General features: G+C 41.8%; 1 protein-coding gene across 1 annotated transcript in view; it reads right to left on the reverse strand.

The window, feature by feature from the left end:
• Positions 1-1,990: 1,990 nt before the first annotated feature.
• Positions 1,991-19,222, reverse strand: part of LOC137377140 (transmembrane 7 superfamily member 3-like) — a 40,849-nt gene continuing 23,617 nt past the window's right edge. Inside the window, exons 6-12 of the mRNA XM_068046495.1 lie at positions 17,713-17,890; positions 16,668-16,760; positions 15,717-15,797; positions 14,441-14,593; positions 12,066-12,163; positions 8,640-8,802; positions 1,991-5,774 (exon numbers count right to left, since the gene is read on the reverse strand). Coding sequence (XP_067902596.1) covers positions 5,605-5,774; positions 8,640-8,802; positions 12,066-12,163; positions 14,441-14,593; positions 15,717-15,797; positions 16,668-16,760; positions 17,713-17,890 — 936 coding nt within the window. The 3' untranslated portion in view covers positions 1,991-5,604. The remainder of the gene's footprint in view (positions 5,775-8,639; positions 8,803-12,065; positions 12,164-14,440; positions 14,594-15,716; positions 15,798-16,667; positions 16,761-17,712; positions 17,891-19,222) is intronic.

Consider the following 19,222-nt stretch of genomic DNA (forward strand, 5'->3'; position numbering starts at 1 on the left):
TTGGTAAGGTGCTGAATGAATACTTCACATCTGTCTTCACCCAAGAGAATGAGCATGTAGATATGTAACAGAGAGACTGTGAAGTTCTTGAGCAAATTGTCATAGGGAGTGACAAGGTATTGGAGGCTTTGGCAGGCTTAAAATTAGACAAATCTCCAAGTCTGGACAATTTGTGTCCCAGGATGCTGTGGGAGGTGAGGGTGGAGATTGCAGGGGCTCTAACCCTAATTTTTAATTCCTCTCTGGCCACAGGGGATGTGCCAGTGGACTGGAGAACAGCTAATGTGGTCCCACTATTTAAGGTAGGTTGTAGAGATAAGCGAGGGAACTACAGACCAGTGAGTCTCACGTCAGTGGTAGGGAAACTATTGGAGAAAATTCTGAAGGAGAGAATCTATCTCCACTTGGAGAGGCAAAGTTTGATTAGGAATAGTCAGCATGGCTTTGTCAGAGGGAGGTCATGCCAAACAAATTTGATTAATTTACATGGATTTCAGCAAAGCCTTTGACAAGGTCCCACATGGGAGACTTATCAAGAAAGCAAATGCACATGGGATACAAGGTAACTTGATAAGGTGGATTCAAAATTGGCTTAGCTGTAGGAGACAGAGTGATGACAGACGGCTGTTTTAGTGACTGGAAGCCAGTGTCCAGTGGCGTACCACAGGGATCTGTGCTGGGTCCCCTATTGTTTGTCATTTATATAAACAACATAGATGACTATGTGGGGTGGGGGGGGGGGGGGGGGGGGCAGGGGGGGCGTAGGATCAGTAAGTTCGCGGATGACAAAGATTGGCCAAGTGGTTAACAGTGAGGTTGAGTGTCTTGGGTTACAGGAAGATATAGACAGGATGGTCAAATGGGCAGAAAAGTGGCAGATGGAATTTAACGCTGAAAAGTGTGAGGTGATACACTTTGGAAGGAGTAATGTGACACGGAAGTATTCAATGAATGGCCTGACACTGGGAAGTTTCGAGGAACAAAGGGACCTTGGTGTGTTTGTCCATGGATCTCTGAAGGCAGAAAGGCAGGTTAATAGGGTGGTGAAAAAGGCATATGGGACACTTGCCTTTATCAATCAAGGCATAGATTACAAAAGCAGGGAGGTCAAGTTGGAGTTGTACAGAACTTTGTTAAGGCCACAGCTGGAGTAGTGTGCGCAATTCTGATCGCCACATTATAGGAAGGATGTGATTGCACTGGAGGAGGTGCAGAGGCGATTCACCAGGATGCTACCTGGGATGGAACATTTAAGCTATGAAGAGAGGTCGGATAGGCTTGGGTTGTTTTCACTGGAGCAGAGAAGACTGAGGGGTGACCTGATAGAGGTGCACAAGATTATGAGGGGCATGGACAGGGTGGATAGGGAGCAGCTGTTCCCCTTAGTTGAATGTCAGTTACGAGGGGACTCAAGTTTAAGGTGAGGGGCAGGAGGTTTAAGGGGGATTTGAGGAAGAACTTTTTTTTACCCAGAGGGTGGCAACAGTCTGGAAAACACTGCCTGGGAGGGTGGTAGAGGCGGGTTGCCTCATCCTTTAAAAAGTACCTGGATGAGCACTTGGCACGTCATAACATTCAAGGCTATGGGCCAAGTGCTGGCAAATGGGATTAAGTAGACAGGTCAGGTGTCTTTAATGCATTGGTGCAGACTTGATGGGCCGACGGGCCTCTTCTGCACTGTGTTATTCTGTGATTCTGTGAACTGGCAAGTTACACAATCTCACAATTGTTACAGCACTGGAGGCCATTCAGCCCATTATGTATGAATCGGCTCTCCAATTGAGCATTTCACTTAGTGCACTCCCTGGCCTTTTCCCAAAACCCTGCGCATTCTTCCTTTTCAGATCCAATTCCCTTCTGAATTAGAAGATGCATTAATCACACACCATTCATTTCAGCAATTTCTGGCCCAATATGACAGTAATACGAACATGCATAAACTTGTTAAGACAACTTTCAAATGGAAGAATTACAGATTAAAACACTAGCATTTAGTATGAATGGAAACTTTAATTTAAATAAGTGCATAAAATTTACAGATCAACATATTATCTCTGGCCAAGATGCTAAACAGATACAAATACAGAAAAATCAGGCATTTGGCAAGATACAGTATAAAAACAGACTTGCACAAACATGCATTTACTTAATTACCAAATTTGTACAAAAGCTAGTTTTAAAAAAATTCAACAGAACTACTTAAAGGCTGTATTCATAAAGATCCCTTTAAATGTATAAATGTCATTGTAAACTACATTAAAATGTAAATTGTGCAATACCACATCCATCAAGTCCTGCTTTATCACATTTACATAGCTCTCACTCCTCGGCTGGAATTTTACGTTGGGCGGACGGGAGCCAGACTCCGATGTAAATGTCGGTGCCGAACCCGCTTCCGCCCAGTCTGGGGACCCGTCCCATATTTTATGGATCCCCAGGCTTTTATTGGCCCGAGGTGGGACGTCCACCCACTTGAGGGAGGAGGTCCCGCCTCAGTGGGCTGCCGGTCAATCAGCAGGCCGGCAGCTCTTAGTCTCAGCAGCACCACTGGGAGCGGTGGCCACTGTTGGGACTGCAGCCCAGCTGACAGACGACCAAGGAGCCAGGACTGAAGGTAAGTTTGGGTTACCAGGGGAATCGGTCATGGTTGGTGAGGCTAGGGTGGTCATTTGGGGGGGGGGGGAATCTTGGATCCTGGGGTTGGGTTGGGAGGCAGGAGCAGCCCTCAATCGGGCACCCTGTGTCCGATTGCCAGGCTCACATCCCCCCCGTCCGGGGTGCAGAAAGGCCGGCAGCTATAGCTGGGTGGCCTTTCACATCCCCGGCACACCCACTTGCCACAGGTAAAATACCCGTGGAGGCAGGCAAGGGCCCTTAAATGGCCTTTAAGTGACCACTTAAGGTCTTGATTGGCCTCAGGCAGGCAGGCCGCCTCTCACCAACCCCCTGCTGGACCTCCGTAAACTTGGTCGGAGGCGGAATTGGGGCGGTTAGGCCTCCCGGAGCCTGCCGCTCAATTTTACCCCGTCCCCACGCCACCATCCGACCCACTGGGGCAGCGTAAAATTCCAGCCCTCATATCCACACTATCCATTGCTCACAATTTTACAGTGGAATGGGTGTGCTTTTAATTGGAAACAGACTTCCAGAAATCTGAACTATAAAGGAAAGCAGAACATGCAGACAGTTAGAACCAGTGAAAAGAAAAAAAGGAAGTCTAATGTTTCAGAGGTAGAACCTTCAAAGCTTTCATTTGTCTTTTCTCACCTTAAGAGGCCAACTAATCCATGCATCTCCAACAATTTTTGACTTCCATTGTTCCAATTATGTATTGCTACCCCAACCCATTTAATGGAATCGGGCTGACAACTCTAAAAGGTGCAACCAGAGAAAAACCCGATGGGTGCATGCATATAAGACTACACTGAATCAGTGACCATGAGAACAGAGTGGTGAGGCAGCACCTCCATGGTGGAGTTACGATAAACCACTTGAACTTTATGGTTTTAAATCACCATCCAAAAGCTTCAAGATGGAATCAATCCATTATATGTTATTATCTCAATCTATTCATTACAAAAGTACCTACAAATCTGCTCAAAATCTACAAGTGATCGGTTAGGGAAGGGATATTGAACAAAGGTGGATCCATGGTGTCGAGGCACACATCAGCCTTGAACTAACTCAATGGCAAAACCGGCTGCATGGCCTACTCCTGTTCCAGATTCCTTGAAGAACGTGTGCAGAGCTTGTTACTTTAGCTCTCTACCAGTTTTTGTTAATGGCACAAATAATTACTTCTAACAAAAAGGTTCAGAAAACAGGAATCATAATTAATATAAAGGGATTCATTTGCAAAATTTCTAAACTTCAAAAAAAAAAATCCATGTTCAAATTAGCATTTACAGCATCCCCTGCACAGAAAATTAAGTGCAAATTAACATAGTCTCTGCAAGAGGTCATGGGTACCAGAACTGGATGTCACGTTCTTTTCTCGATGTCGATAGCAAGTCTCATCTCAATTATTCGGCAGACAAATATTTTTTTTTCTTGGGATATAGTGGAAGGATCAATCTGCCTCATCTGCTAAAGACAGTGACTTGAATTCTGCCATCGCTCCCCACTCCATGAACAAAAAAAAGACATTGTACATTCCAGACAATGCACAAAAATTTCACCTCAATACCTAACCCAACAGTACAGAAATAACCCCTTGCATCAAAATACATTAAAAATAAATGTCATGAGGAACTGGGTTACACAGTGGGTTAAACACTGGCCTTTCATTTTTGCGACGGAGTATAAATTTAGTATAGACTGAAAGTGATTAGTGCCTGCCTACTACAAGGGTTGGGTGCAAAATCAGTTTGAGCAATCACATATAGGTCCCTTTAACAGCAGATTGCTGAATAGCAAGCATGATAGAAAGCATGAGTAACATTCCTGGCCAACACCCAAAGGCACTAAATCAATTTATACCTTTGCTATCATCCCAATCGAGAGCCATTAACTCAGCACCGGTCAGAGATTGAACCTGTAACCACTCAGCGAGTGGATCCAGGCAATCGCCAAGTCATATGGGAATGTAGAAGTGAAAAAGACATGGTAAATACTGGTATGCAAGGCACACGATTAAAAAGTGAGCTTTTTCATAATGATTTTTTGCAGTAGATTAGAACTTTGAACAACCAGAAAAATTAAATCCAATGAAACGAAGTATTTCACAATAATTGTTGATTTACATTACAATTACATTAAAAGACCACAATAGTATAATACTACACAATTCAGGTGTAAACTGCAAAAAAGTTGCACATCTATTCAGTACAATTAATATGATGTTACATTATAGGCCAGCATTGTAAAAATGGGTGCAAGAAAAGTACACACATTTATAACCATGTGTCTAAAGCTATGTGAATGTTAGTAGAACAATATTGAAGAAATGAATATCATTTTCCTTTAAAAGGAAAGCGAAATAATTTAAACACAGAGCTAGGAAACACTTCCTCAATTTATTCAACTTTTTCTCCTTTTTAATCCTACAAATATACAAGGAAGCACAGATACACAAACTCCTCAATGCTTTAAATTCAATAAATATAACCTGGCTTCAGAATTATTGAACTATCACAATCATTTTCATATTCAGCAAAAACTGATGGAATTTTTCTCCCCCACTTGATGCTCAGATGTTACATTAACATCTGAATGGCAAGCTTGCAGTTTTGCACCACTGACCACCACCCAGGATCCTTAGTTGCATATTTCACATGGGTAAGATTAGGCAGGAGATCAGCCTGCGCAAATGGATATATAAATGGCACTGCAAAGTGAATTGTCATTTGGATCCATTGACAATTTTTGCAACATACAAGTCACACAGGAATATTCAATACAAATGAGTGTTCTAAAATTGTTCATTTCCACAGACTGCTCCAAAACAGATATGATGATATCTTACATTAAAACTTAAAAGATTAAATGTAATGTGATTCTCCATTTTGAAGAATAATTAGTGTCGAACTCTGCATCATTAATGTGGGATAAATATAGAAATGTGTAAATACGTGCACAAAAACAAAACTCAATGCTCTAAAATGGTTATATCGCAGGTGGCTGTAACAGAGGCGTTCGTTCTCCATATATTGGATTTCTCCTCTTCCATTTGTCATACGCACAGGGCGGAAAAGGTAATCTATTTCTCTCCAAAAAAGACTGCAATGTTACACCAGTAACAAACAACACTGCCCATATAAATGTCAGAATGATATCTGGAGAAGGAGGAATTAAAATATTACTATCAATTTAAGAACTATTAGTGGGGTTTATAACATGGGTAAAAAGGTATAAGCAAATCGAGTTAGTATACTTGTTTATGCACTTAACACTACCATGGCCTATTATTTGTATAATCACTGCAACAAACTGTTTTTAGTTACATTGCAGCAGATTACAAACAAAGAACAAAGAACAGTACAGCACAGAAACAGGCCATTCGGACCTCCAAGCCTGCGCCGATCTTGATGTCTGCCTAAACTAACAACTTCTGCACTTCCGGGGCCCATATCCCTTTATTCCCTTCCTATTCATGTATTTGTCAAGATGTCTCTTAAATGTCGCTATCGCATCTGCTTCCACCACCTCCCCTGGCAGCAAGTTCCAGGCACTCACCACCCTCTGTGTAAGAAACTTACTCGCACATCCCCTCAAAACTTTGCCCCTCGCACCTTAAACCTATGTCCCCTAGTAACTGACTCTTCCACCCTAGGAAAAAGCTTCTGACTATCCACTCATAACTTTGTAAACCTCTATCATGTCGCCCCTCCACCTCCGTCGTTCCAGTGAAAACAATCAGAGTTTTTCCAACCTCTCCTCATAGCTAATGCCCTCCAGGACCAGGCAACATCCTGGTAAACCTCCTCTGTACCCTCTCCAAAGCCTCCACGTCCTTCTGGTAGTGTGGCGACCAGAATTGCACGCAATATTCTAAGTGTGGCTTAACTAAGGTTCTGTACAGCTGCAACATGACTTGCCAATTTTTATATTCTATGCCCCGACCGATGAAGGCAAGCATGCCGTATGCCTTCTTGACTACCTTATCCACCTGCGTTGCCACTTTGTGACCTGTGGACCTGTACGCCCAGATCTCTCTGCCCGTCAATACTCCTAAGGGTTCTGCCATTTACTGTATACCTCCCACCTGCATTCGACCTTCCAAAATGCATTTGTCACATTTGTCCGGATTAAACTCCATCTGCCATTTCTCCGCCCAAGTTTCCAACCGATCTATATCCTGCTGTATCCTCTGACAATCCTCATCACTATCCGCAACTCCACCAACCTTTGTGTCGTCTGCAAACTTACTAATCAGACCAGCTACATTTTCCTCCAAATCATTTATATATACTACAAAGAGCAAAGGCCCCAGCACTGATCCCTGCGGAACACCACTAGTCACATCCCTCCATTCAGAAAAAACACCCATCTACTGATACCCTCTGTCTTCTATGACAGAGCCAGTTCTGTATCCATCTTGCCAGCTCACCTCTGATCCCGTGTGACTTCACCTTTTGTACCAGTCTGCCATGCAGGACCTTGTCAAAGGCATTACTAAAGTCCATATAGATAACATCCACTGCCCTTCCTTCATCAATCATCTTTGTCACTTCCTCAAAAAACTCAATCAAATTAGTAAGACATGACCTCCCCTTCACAAAACCATGCTGTCTCTCACTAATAAGTTCGTTTGTTTCCAAATGGGAGTAAATCCTGTCCCGAAGAATCCTCTGATAGTTTCCCTACCACTGACGTAAGGCTCACCGGCCAATAATTTCCTGGATTATCATTGCCACCCTTCTTAAACAAAGGCACAACATTGGCTATTCTCCAGTCCTCTGGGACCTCACCTGTAGCCAATGAGGATGCAAAGATTTCTGTCAAGGCCCCTGCAATTTCTTCCATTGCCTCCCTCAGTATTCTAGGGTAGATCCCATCAGGCCCTGGGGACTTATCTATCTTAATGCTTTGCAAGACACCCAACACCTCCTCCTTTTTGATAATAAGATGACAGACTATCTGCACTCCCTTCCCTAGGCTCATCATCCACCAAGTCCTTCTCTTTAGTGAATACTGATGCAAAGTACTCATTTAGCACCTCGCCCATTTCCTCTGGCTCCACACATAGATTCCCATCTCTGTCCTTGAGTGGGCCAACCCTTTCCCTGGTTATCTTCTTGCTCTTTATATATGTATAAAAAGCCTTGGGATTTTCCTTAATCCTGTTTGCCAATGACTTTTCATGACCCCTTTTAGCCCTAACTCCTTGCTTAAGTTCCTTCCTACTGTCTTTATATTCCTCAAGTGCTTCATCTGTTCCTAGCCTTCCAGCCCTTACAAATGCTTCCTTTTAATTTTTGACTCGGCTCACAATATCCCGTGTTATCCAAGCTTCCCGAAACTTGCCAAACTTGTCTTTCTTCCTCACAGGAACATGCTGGTCCTGGATTCTAATCAGCTGACGTTCGAAAGACTCCCACATGTCAGATGTTGATTTACCCTCAAACAGCCGCCCCCAATCTAAATTCTTCAGTTCCTGCCTAATATTGTTATAATTAGCCTTCCCCCAATTTAGCACCTTCATCCGAGGACTACTCTTATTCTTATCCACAAGTACCTTAAAACTTATGGAATTGTGGTCACTGCTCCCGAAATGCTCCCCCACTGAAACTTCGACCACCTGGCCGGGCTCATTCCCCAATACCAGGTCCAGAATGGCCCCATCCCTAGTTGGACTATCTACATACTGTTTCAAGCTGCCCTCCTGGATGCTCCTCACAAATTCTGTCCCATCCAAGCCCCTAGCACTAAGTGAGTCCCAGTCAATATAGGGGAAGTTAAAAATCACCCACCACCACAACCCTGTTACCTTTACATTCCCAGAATATAAAATACTAGATAACTGCCACTGATTCTTCCTGGATGAAAGTAAGCAGACTTCCAACATTGCTTCAATAACTGATCTAAATCACTAATCACAGTTAGAGGGAACAAGTTTGTATTCATACCAACACAAACAGAACCATATTTATTTGTTCTTCAACCCCAAGAGGAAGATTTTACCGAACCAAAATACTTACCTCTGTTCTGGAAAGGAGCATCACTTTCCACCTTCGCAAAGTCTGAGTGTATTGCTCTTTTGATGACATTTAGAATTATGTAAGTCAGGCTGGTGTAGATATATACTCCAACTGCAATAATTACAGCATAAGAGCCAACTAGTGCACACGTGATGATGTTCAACTGTTTAAAAAATTGCATACACACTATTAGAAGTAATATATGTAACATGTATTCTACAAAATACAGCTCTGCTTCCCTCTACCATTTCTGAAATTAATAATACATGCACTGACTATGTACTAAGTTAAGCAGTGGAGACTCCATCTAGGTCTGAGACAAGGGAAAAGTCTCACTGTGCTAGTTGGTGATTACACATCTTAGACCCATTGAAACTCAAACCAACCAGCATAGCAGTACCTTCACAACAATGCCAAGAAAGAAAAAAACATTTAAAAAGGCTTGAATTTATATATTTTTTTTATTCATTCATGGGATGTGGGCATCACAGGCCAGGCCAGCATTTATTGCCCATCCCTAATTGCCCTTGAACTGAGTGGCTTGCTAGGCCATTTCAAGGGCATGTAAGAGTCAACCACATTGCTGTGGATCTGGAGTCACATGTAGGCCAGACCAGGTAAGGACAGTAGATTTCCTTCCATAAAAGGACATTAGTGAACCAGATGGGTTTATGCAACATTCGACAATAGTTTCATGGCCATCATTAGACTAGCTTTAAATTCCAGATTTTATTAATTGAATTCAAATTCCACCTCCTGCTGTGGTGGGATCCGAACCCATGTCCCCAGAGCAATACCTGGGTCTCTGGGTTACTAGTCCAGTGATAATACCAGTACGCCACTGCCTCCCTGTTATATGTCATATAACATCTTTAATATCCTCAATGCTCTTCTTTATTCATTAATGGGATGTGGGCTTCGCTGGCCAGGCCAGCATTTATTGCCCATCCCCAATTGCCCTTGAGAAGGTGGTGGTGAACTACCTTCTTGAACCGCTGCAGTCCATTTGGGGTAGGTATACCCACACTGCTGTTAGGGAGTTCCAGGATTTTGACCCAGCTACAGTGAAGGAATGGCGATATAGTTCCAAGTCAGGATGGTGTGCGACTTGGAGGGGAACTTGCAGGTGGTGGTGTTCCCATGCATTTGCTGCCCTTGTCCTTCTAGTTGGTAGAGGTCGTGGGTTTGGAAGGTGCTGTCTAAAGAGCCTTGGTACATTGCTGTAGTGCATCTTGTAGATGGTACACACTGCTGCCACTGTGCGTCGGTGGTGGCGGGAGTGAATGTTTGTAGATGGGGCGCCAATCAAGCAGGCTGCTTTCTCCTGGATGGTGTCGAGCTTCTGGAGTGTTGTTGGAGCTGCACCCATCCAGGCAAGTGGAGAGTATTCCATCACACTCCTGACTTGTGCCTTGCAGATGGTGGACAGGCTTTGGGGAGTCAGGAGGTGAGCGACTCGCCTCAGGATTCCTAGCCTCTGATCTGCTCTTGTAGTCACGATATCTATATGGCTACTCCAGTTCAGTTTCTGGTCAATGGTAGCCCCTAGGATGAGGATAGTGGGGGATTCAGCGATGGTAGTGCCGTTGACTGTCAAGGGGAGATGGTTAGATTCTCTCTTGTTGGAGATGGTCATTGCCTGGCACTTGTGTGGCGCGAATGTTATTTGCCACTTATCAGCACAAGCCTGGATATTGTCCAGGTCTTGCTGCATTTTTTCACAGACTGCTTCAGTATCTGAGGAGTCATGAATGGTGCTGAACATTGTGAAATCATCAGCAAACATCCCCACTTCTAACCTTATGATTGAAGGAAGGCCATTGATGAAGCAGCTGAAGATGGTTGGGCCTAGGACACTACCCTGAGGAACTCCTGCAGTGATGTCCTGGAGCTCAGATAATTGACCTCCAAAAACCACAACCATCTGCCTTTGCACTAAGTATGACTCCAGCCAGTGGAGGGTTCTCCCCCAGATACCCATTGACCTCAGTTTTGCTAGGGCTCCTTGATACCATACTCGGTCAAATGCTGCCTTGAGGTCAAGGGCAGTCACTCCCACCTTGCCTCGTGTTCAGCCCTTTTGTCCATGTTTGAACCAAGGCTGTAATGGAGGTCAGGAGCTGAGTGGCCCTGGCGGAACCCAAACTGAACATCACTGAGCAGGTTATTGCTAAGCAAGTGCTGGGCAGGGCAGGCAATATTGAAACAAGACATTGTTTTTCAGGCAAACATAGCAGCCAGTACACAGAAACCTCAAAGATCACAAAGAGATAAGTGACCAGTTAACAGCCCAGAATTTGCTGGAGTGGGACATCTCAAGGCATGCCCCCTAGCTAGACTTTTTCCCCTTGACCCTCCAGCTTGAAAAGTTTTTGTTTGGAAAGTTGCTGGAAATGCAAGCAGACGAAGTCAATGGGGCATCTGAATGTTAGTGAACAATGGAACCAAGAGTCTATTCCCTTAATCAATGAGGCAGGGGAGGGGCGACGACGAAGAGGAAATTAAATTAATTGTCAGAATTTGAAAAGGTTGCAGACGACCCAAGATTTAAAGTTCAAAAATTTCTCCACGAGTGCTTACAGAGTTAGAGAAATGAAAGCCATAAAACCACAGGTGGCCACGTTTAGTTGGGAAGTTGGAACAAATAAGTCTAGAAGAGATTGCTCTGTCATTGTTCGCTATATTAATTATGCATTTGGGCATCAGGAATCGAATAGAAGACTTGGAGTTAGAAAAAATTAGTTTAAATTGCTATCTGGGATCTGGTATTTTTTTGAGGCAGGCCCAAAGCTCAAGTTGGGAAATCCAGATTAGTGAGGTACTGAAGGTGAACTGGAGGATTTGCCTAGCCGAAGCTAGAGGGAGACACCCCAGAAAATCTCAAAACTCAGAATACAGCTGAGAAATTAATGAAATTGAAATGAATTCCCAAGAGCTGTTACATTGGTCCCAGGAGTAGTGAACAAACCACCAAGATCTTGTAGCATATTGGGAATTTTTTTAGGCTGGAAGTGACTGTTCTGCAAGATATTTACGTTGAAAATATAAACGTCTCAAGTGTTAAGTTAGTAGTGTTTTGTTTTAATTCTTCTGCAGTAAAGTTTAAAACATAAAATCTTGTTCTGTAATTCTCAGTAATAACTTTTAAAAAGGAAGTCAAATTCCCAGTTAACAATTACTAATGGGATTGTCACAATGTGCTTTTCCATTTCAGTGCACGGTGAAGAAAGATTTATACTTAAGATTTATATAAAATGGAAGACGACTGAACATGGGGGATTACTAGAACAAAAAACAGTATTTTTTTCCTCGAGTTAGTCTTAGAAAAAACTGTTAGATTGCCTACTTTACAAAGCCTTTTTTCCATTACTGTTGCAGAAAACTGCTCTTGAACTGGAAAACTCAATATTAAATACAAGTACTTACTGCCCTGGGAAGTAGAATAAGTACTGTAGGCACTATCAGCGTCACACAGGCAAAAATAATCCAGAAGTTGACATCATTGCGCAATATAGTAATATTTGCTGTTTGGGAAGAATAGGCAAATGTAATTAGCCATCAAGGGACAAATTCAACAGCAAGGTGGCATGAACTGCTGGTACAAACAAATGACACCACTTTGTCACCACATGCACTTGGCTAGCAAGAAAGGTTTTTTTTGGCCACATTCCCAAAGAATCCAATTTACACAGAAAATAAAAACCAGGAAATGCTGGAAATACAGATGTTGACTGACCTGCCGTATAGAGAAATGACAGTTTTTAAACTGATGTAAGGTAACCATCCGAAACCTCAGCACTCATTGTTATTATAGAGTAAAATGAACAGCAACTTCTGCAGTCTGCTCAAAAGCCTGTGAAAAGTCTGTGGCTAGCTAAAAGCTGAAAATCCAGGCCCATAATTTGTCTTTTCTCTTTGCAAATGCTGTTTGACTAATAAATATTTCCTGCATTTACTCTTTTTATATCTCATTTCCAGCATCTGTAGTTTTAATTAAACTGACTTACACTTTGCATTCAATTTTTATCCAGTGCAGAAAGACAACCTGATGACATAACCTTTATTATATCAGAGGAAAATACTGCATTTAGAAGCCATAGTATTATTACCTTCCGTAGAATGTCTGTTTCTCATGCATATACATTGATAACATGCAGTTACCACTTTCTCTTCAATATTTTAAGGATATAATTTTATTAATTGGTGCATTTAATCCATTTAAACTTCTGCATTTAGTTTAAAAATGATAGAATTCAAGATATTGGTAATTTGGACAAATCCAAAATAGTTACTTTGTTCCAAGTAACAGTTTAACACCGATTACAATTTGCAAAATGCTTTGCACTCACCATAACTAGATAAGTAAAATGGTAAATAAACTTGTAAAACCTAAACAACGAACAGTGTTTGTACATATACAGTTTATGTGCCACATAAAATACATTGTAGACTGGTGACTTGCAGAAAAATGAATCAACGGGCCACCAGAATAGGTCCCGATTCAGACAGCCAGTAACATTCTCATCTTATTCCATCTCACTTCTCCTTCCTGCCCCCATTAATCCTAGATCCATAGCTGCTGAGCAACTGCTCTTGGAGTGTACATTAAAAAGATCCCACTAAGGACTTTTAAAACTAACAATGCAGGAATGTCAAAAAAAAAGTTAAAGCATCAGCACAAACTGAAACAAGGGTCAGAATTTTACATTGTGATAGTAGCCCCATCCACCAGCTAAAAAGTTGGGGGGAGAACCCACTTCTGCTGGGCCTGTAAGCCACACTGCAATTTTGCATGGCCCAGGCCCTTAACTGATCTCGGTTGGGATTTCTGCCCCTGAGGCAGGAAGTCCCATCTCCAAAAGTTGCTGGCCAGAGGGCCAGCAGCTCTTCAGTCCCAGCAGCGCCACAAGGAGCGGTGGCCACTGCTGGGACTGCACCTAGCAGGACAACGATGACGGACACATCCTTCAGGAAGGAAAGTGGGGCTTGGATCTCACTGGGGAACAATTGGCTGCATTCCAAGCAAGGGTGGTGGGAGTCGGAGAGCAGGGCGGGGAGGGGGGGCAAGGGGGTAAAGGTAGTTTAGTGGGAGCAGCCCATTCTGCTAGGTGGGGGTAGGGGGGGGTCCTCTGTGGGGCACAGGATGTCCAATCAGGAGAGACCCCCCACCCCCCAACCCTACAAGGAGACTGCCAATATTACTGGGCAGCCTCCTCAGGTGAACTGCGTGCCTGCTGTTGGCAGCAGTGGGAGGAGGCCCTTAAGTGGCAATTAATTGATCACTTAAGGGCCTCAACTGGCCAGGGGTGGGCAAGTTATTTGCCACCTCCCCGACCTCTTGTAAAAAAAAAAAAAAAAGATAGCAGCAGGGCAGGTAGATGACCGGCAAGGCACGCACACCCCTCCCCCACGCCTCCCACTTGATTTTACACACCCTCCCCTGCCGTGGGAGGGTGGGGTAAAATTCCAACTAAAGTTCTCAAGTAGAAACTGGCAGAACCCAGATGGCAGCAAGTCACTAAAGGCCCATAAAGAACTTTGAAACCAACCAAGTCTCCTGGTCTTAAATCCTTTTAGCCAATAGCTGGCATACAAAAGTAACTGAACCAGAGCTAACTGGACAGGGGAGGTAGGAGGGGTGTAAAAGGAAAAAAAAGAGACACATACTTAGGCAATATTAAAGTAATGAGACAGACAGTCAAGTTCTTTGCTCCCATAAAGTGGCAGTGCTATTAAGACATGGATGAAAATAATTATTTCTACAAAACCAAAATGTTTATTGATTTTCTTCTGTGACTTACCAAGTGGAGTAAAGAAAATGATTGCTGCCACCAGAAATCCCAGCACCAATCCCACGAATCCTACACATGATACAGGAATACCAAACCTGCACCTCACCAGTGTCACTACTAGACCACCTAGCAGTCCTGCTCCTACCATAATGCCCAAGCGAGCTGTTAAAAAAAAAACAAACCTTTAGGATATCAAATGATTTCATCAAACTGGCATTATAGAAAGATCTTTAACAAGGTGCACAATGAGCGTTAGGGCACCATAATTTAAGTTTAGCACATCAGATCCAAGTACTAGTTTTGTACAATTCTCATTTCTTCAGCTGAAAAAATGTTTTCAGAATATTAAATTGAAGCTGTTACTCCGGTTCTGAAAAGATTCTCAATGCCATGCTCTATGAAGTTTCCAAAGGAGCTTCTAACCTTGTCAATCAATACATGTTAAATTAAAGTAAATTAAAGTTGGTAACTAAAGGTTACAGGTAGTTACCTACTGTATGTGCTTCAACTATGTTCGTTGTAGCTAGTTGTAGGAGATATTTTAGCCTGCTCATTGTGAGGAGACTACTTTTTTGGTAGATAGGTCCAGCAAGCACTGGACTGGGTTCCCTGGAAATGCAAGGTTAATCCTGACCCTTGTGGCTCCCCAGACTGCTGTCTAGAATCACTGAATGAACAGAATGCGTGGTTTATTTTAATTGGAAAAAAAAAATGGGTTGGTAGTCAGTGTGCAATGACATAGGACATGTCCCTGCAATGGTGTTAGCTTCAAAGTCTGGCCTGCTCATATTATGAAATCTGGATGGATATGTATATTCTGCAGCATGGTTACAGAAGCATGAAGAATTGCTTTCAGAATAGGGTTGGTGTGGGTGCATTATAGCTAATTTTTCTTCTTGTTCACTGCATTATTAAAAGCTCCCTTCTAGCAGATTAGGGAATGGCACTAATTTGTATCACTGAAAGCAGCAAAAATATCCATTCACTGAATAAAACATGCATTTGGCACAACTTCCATCATCTTTCCAGTCTGCTCTAGTTCACTTAACATTTTTATTGTACTTTTCAAAGCATATATAGCATCTCCTTGCCCAATCAGAAAAATGTGTTGCAATACTTTTCCAAGTGTGCAATACAATTTAAATTTTAGTTGAACCAGTGATTATGAGAGCTCATCTAGAAGATACCAAAGAAAAATTACATAACATTGAAAAGGCACAAATATTGATGGACAAATTGAAAACTAGAGAATATTCTGCATTTGAGCTTCCTATTTCACACTTACAGATGAAGTTGAATGCAGAGAACCGTGATACCAACACAAAGCTTATGAATCCAAAGATCAAGAATCCAAAGAAGAGAAATTCTATAAAGTGATGAGAAAACAAGTTAGTCTGGTTTGGAAAACCAATCTGGCAGAGGAAATATCACTTATCCATTGAGGATAACCATAATCTCACAACACTGTAATCAGAAATGGTGCAATGTGCACACTACTAAATGCGGTACACAATACCATCAAAACCGGTTTACGTGGGGCCTGAACATTTACTTAACTGACACCATTTAATGGCAAATACATTAAAAGCAATTCAGAAGAAACGCTGGTAAAAAAAACAGGAACTCTATCATATCTAGCAGACCAGCATTTTGCATTGAGGCCATTAAGTGTGCAACATGAAGCATTAATTTTTCGACCCTTCTTGTTAGAGGCTCGTGGATTAATGTCCAATTCCAGCAAATTTTTTTTGTCAGAAGCTCAGCAGCTGCAATTTTACTTTTTAATCTCAACTCTCAAATCAACAGAAAATTGATTGATATACAAATTGCTTTCCATTTACACCAGTAGCACTACATTTCTGCAAAAGTTCTGAGTAGACAAACTTACTTATTAATAATTTTTATGATGAGTATGGAGAAGGGGAGAAAGGAGAGCGTGCGCGGGAGCGTGAGAAAGAGAGGCGCCAGAGAGGTTCGAAGTGTGACTGGATATACTGCTCCTATTACTATTTGTTCAGAAGGTCAAGTATCCTCTTCATTATGAAATGTAATGATTTTTTTTTAAACCAAGGAAAAATCTTCTTGAAACCAATTCCACAGTTCAAAATCTACAGGATATTTATGTAGGGAGCTGGAGAAGAGAAAGGAAGACTAAAGAAAGGAGGCAAAAGATCTTCATATTACAGCATGAAATCCAACTGGAAGGAGCAATATCTTACAACATTATTAACTTTACCTGTTTCAAAGATTCTATGCCCAATCAAGCAGAGCATTAAGCCATAGACTCCAATTACTGTGCACAGAAGCCGAATGTAGTTGAAAGCTCCATCTGTAAAACAGGGGGGGAGAAAAAGTTGTTTTGGATAGAAACTGTTAAATCTGATTAGCAATATCCTAATGAAGGTTTTCAAATGATGCCATTTAATATCAGATGAAGAAAACAAATTTACCAGCAGATGCACTTCATCATTGAAGTGACAATCTTGACCAGAATGTCAAACAGCCAGTAGTAAAAATGTGCTTCCATTAACAATTCACACTTTATAACATTCATTAAAAAGCAAAATGTCTAATTCTATTTTATACTAGAATTAAAAGAAAAGTGACCTTTGATAGAGTTCATTTACATTACACTTACATGGGCATCACAAACAAGCATCTTACTCTTCACTGTAGTGTCAATTCAACATTTACATTTTACATACATCAGTTAAATTTTAGTCCAGTTTCCAGTTTTAATCCTATTTGTAATGTTTTAAAAATTAAATGTGAAATAAAATAGGACATTTTATTGTTGCATTTTCAAAGAAACACTTCAAGCATATAGCTGCTATAAGGCGGCAATGTATTAGTTGGGATGCATGATCTAAACTGGTCAATTCCCAATGAAATTGCCTGAAATTCAAAACATTGGGTGGGGAAGAAAAAAATTGAAGCCCATTGTCATCTGACTGCTTTTAAAATTGTAGTAAAGGTTATAGGTGATGGAGAGCTGCAAGAATATCTTCTGACTAAGCTGTCTTTAACATTTTTAAAGGCAGTTATACAACTGCTGAATCCTACAAATGTCATAAGTGAAACTATTCTTTTATTCCACTCCAGTCCCAACATCATACGTCTGCTTAGCTTGATGGGCGAGCAGCCAACCTATCTTGAGCTATCCACCAATTCAAATTCACCCACCAATTCTCCTTTTCATCTGTAGTTCTTGTACAATTCAGAAATATATTTTATAAATGGTCATACACCTAAAATTATAGTTTAAACTATTTTTTCCTTACCTGAATCCTTACACATGTATCCTTTGGAGGACAAATTGCACGCATATGTGGACACAGGGGCATAAGATGCAGAGGTCTTCAAATGAGGGTCCCTGACAACAACATTGTATATGACTCCAGTGCCAACATAAGAGTTTCCATAGACTATTGTCTGCTGAAATGAACTTGCTGTGGTGATCTATGGTTGAAAGAGAAAGTACATTTAGTCTTCAGGTATACCAATGAACTAAACTAAAATACAATAAGAGACACTTCTTTCTCTTGACCCGAATATAGATGTTAGTTCTTTCCTTCTTTCACTGCATTTAGGGTGGGAGGATGATGCCAACTGCAATTAGTGGTAAATATAAGCAACACCCACCTAAGTGTTGTTCAGCCACACCTCAGACAGCAAGGTGGCCTCAGCCTGCAATACAAATGCCAGGTAGCATGTGATCAGAAGCAGAGGACGACAAAAGTAGTGGTCACCTGGAACCTAAGGGAGTCTGCTATCCCTGCGCATCACTGGCCTCACTCAGCTACCAGGCAAGATACTAGCATCAATAAGACTGATTTGATTATTTGTCATCTGGTCATTTGTCTCACTTGTTTGTGGGAGCTTGCTGTGTGCAAACTAGCTCCCATATATCCTACATTACAACAGTGGCGATACTTCCGAAGTATTTAATTGGCTGTAAAGCACTTTGGGACATCCTGAGGTCATGAAGGGTGCTATATAAATGCAAATTCTTTTAAGACAATGTCAACATTTAAACTTGTAAACAACTGCATATAGAAACTTACACGCATACAATTGCTTTCTTTGTCGAGAAACTGCTCAGCAAAATAAAACTGAGTGGCTTAAATAGCATCAGAATTGGAAAACAGTTACATCACCAAACAGTTCAATATAAATGACAAAATGGCAATAAACAGTATTCATTAACGTGGAATTATCTGTTTGGTGTCACAAAAGTGCTTTTTCCCCAATTTTTTTTTTTTTTTTTGAGGACTTTATTAAAACTGAAAAGATTCATGGATATGTATTTTTTTTTTAAAAAGAAGCAAAGTTCACAGAAAGGACACGCAAGATGCTGTTTGCAAAACCATCTGTACTGGAAGTCGTGTGCTTTGGGTTCAGTAAACAGAACCCTTGGTGACCCGGGGAAAAATGGTTACAGAGAAGCCACATGTCAACGTTTATGGCAGTCAGCTGGGGTTTGGACACGGTTCTCAGTTTTAGTTGGGGAGTGAACTGTCTGAAGACAGATTGTGTTTTCCTGCCAAGGAAAAATGAAACCACCCAGTTCAACTCTTTTGCTACCTCTGAACAAATCCTGCAAAGATCCAGTGTGGGAGAGCTAAAATCCCTGATGCGGCATAGCTCCTGAGAAGCTGAAAAAATTACTGCGATTCAAGAGTGTGCTGGCAGAAAACCGTGATGCCACATTTCCCCTGGAAAGCCTATCAGAATAATTCTCGACATCTCCAGAACAACTGATTCTGCAACGATCCCAGTGACCCATCTCCG

Source organism: Heterodontus francisci, chromosome 14, assembly GCF_036365525.1.
Source record: "Heterodontus francisci isolate sHetFra1 chromosome 14, sHetFra1.hap1, whole genome shotgun sequence".
Classification (NCBI taxonomy): domain Eukaryota; kingdom Metazoa; phylum Chordata; class Chondrichthyes; order Heterodontiformes; family Heterodontidae; genus Heterodontus; species Heterodontus francisci.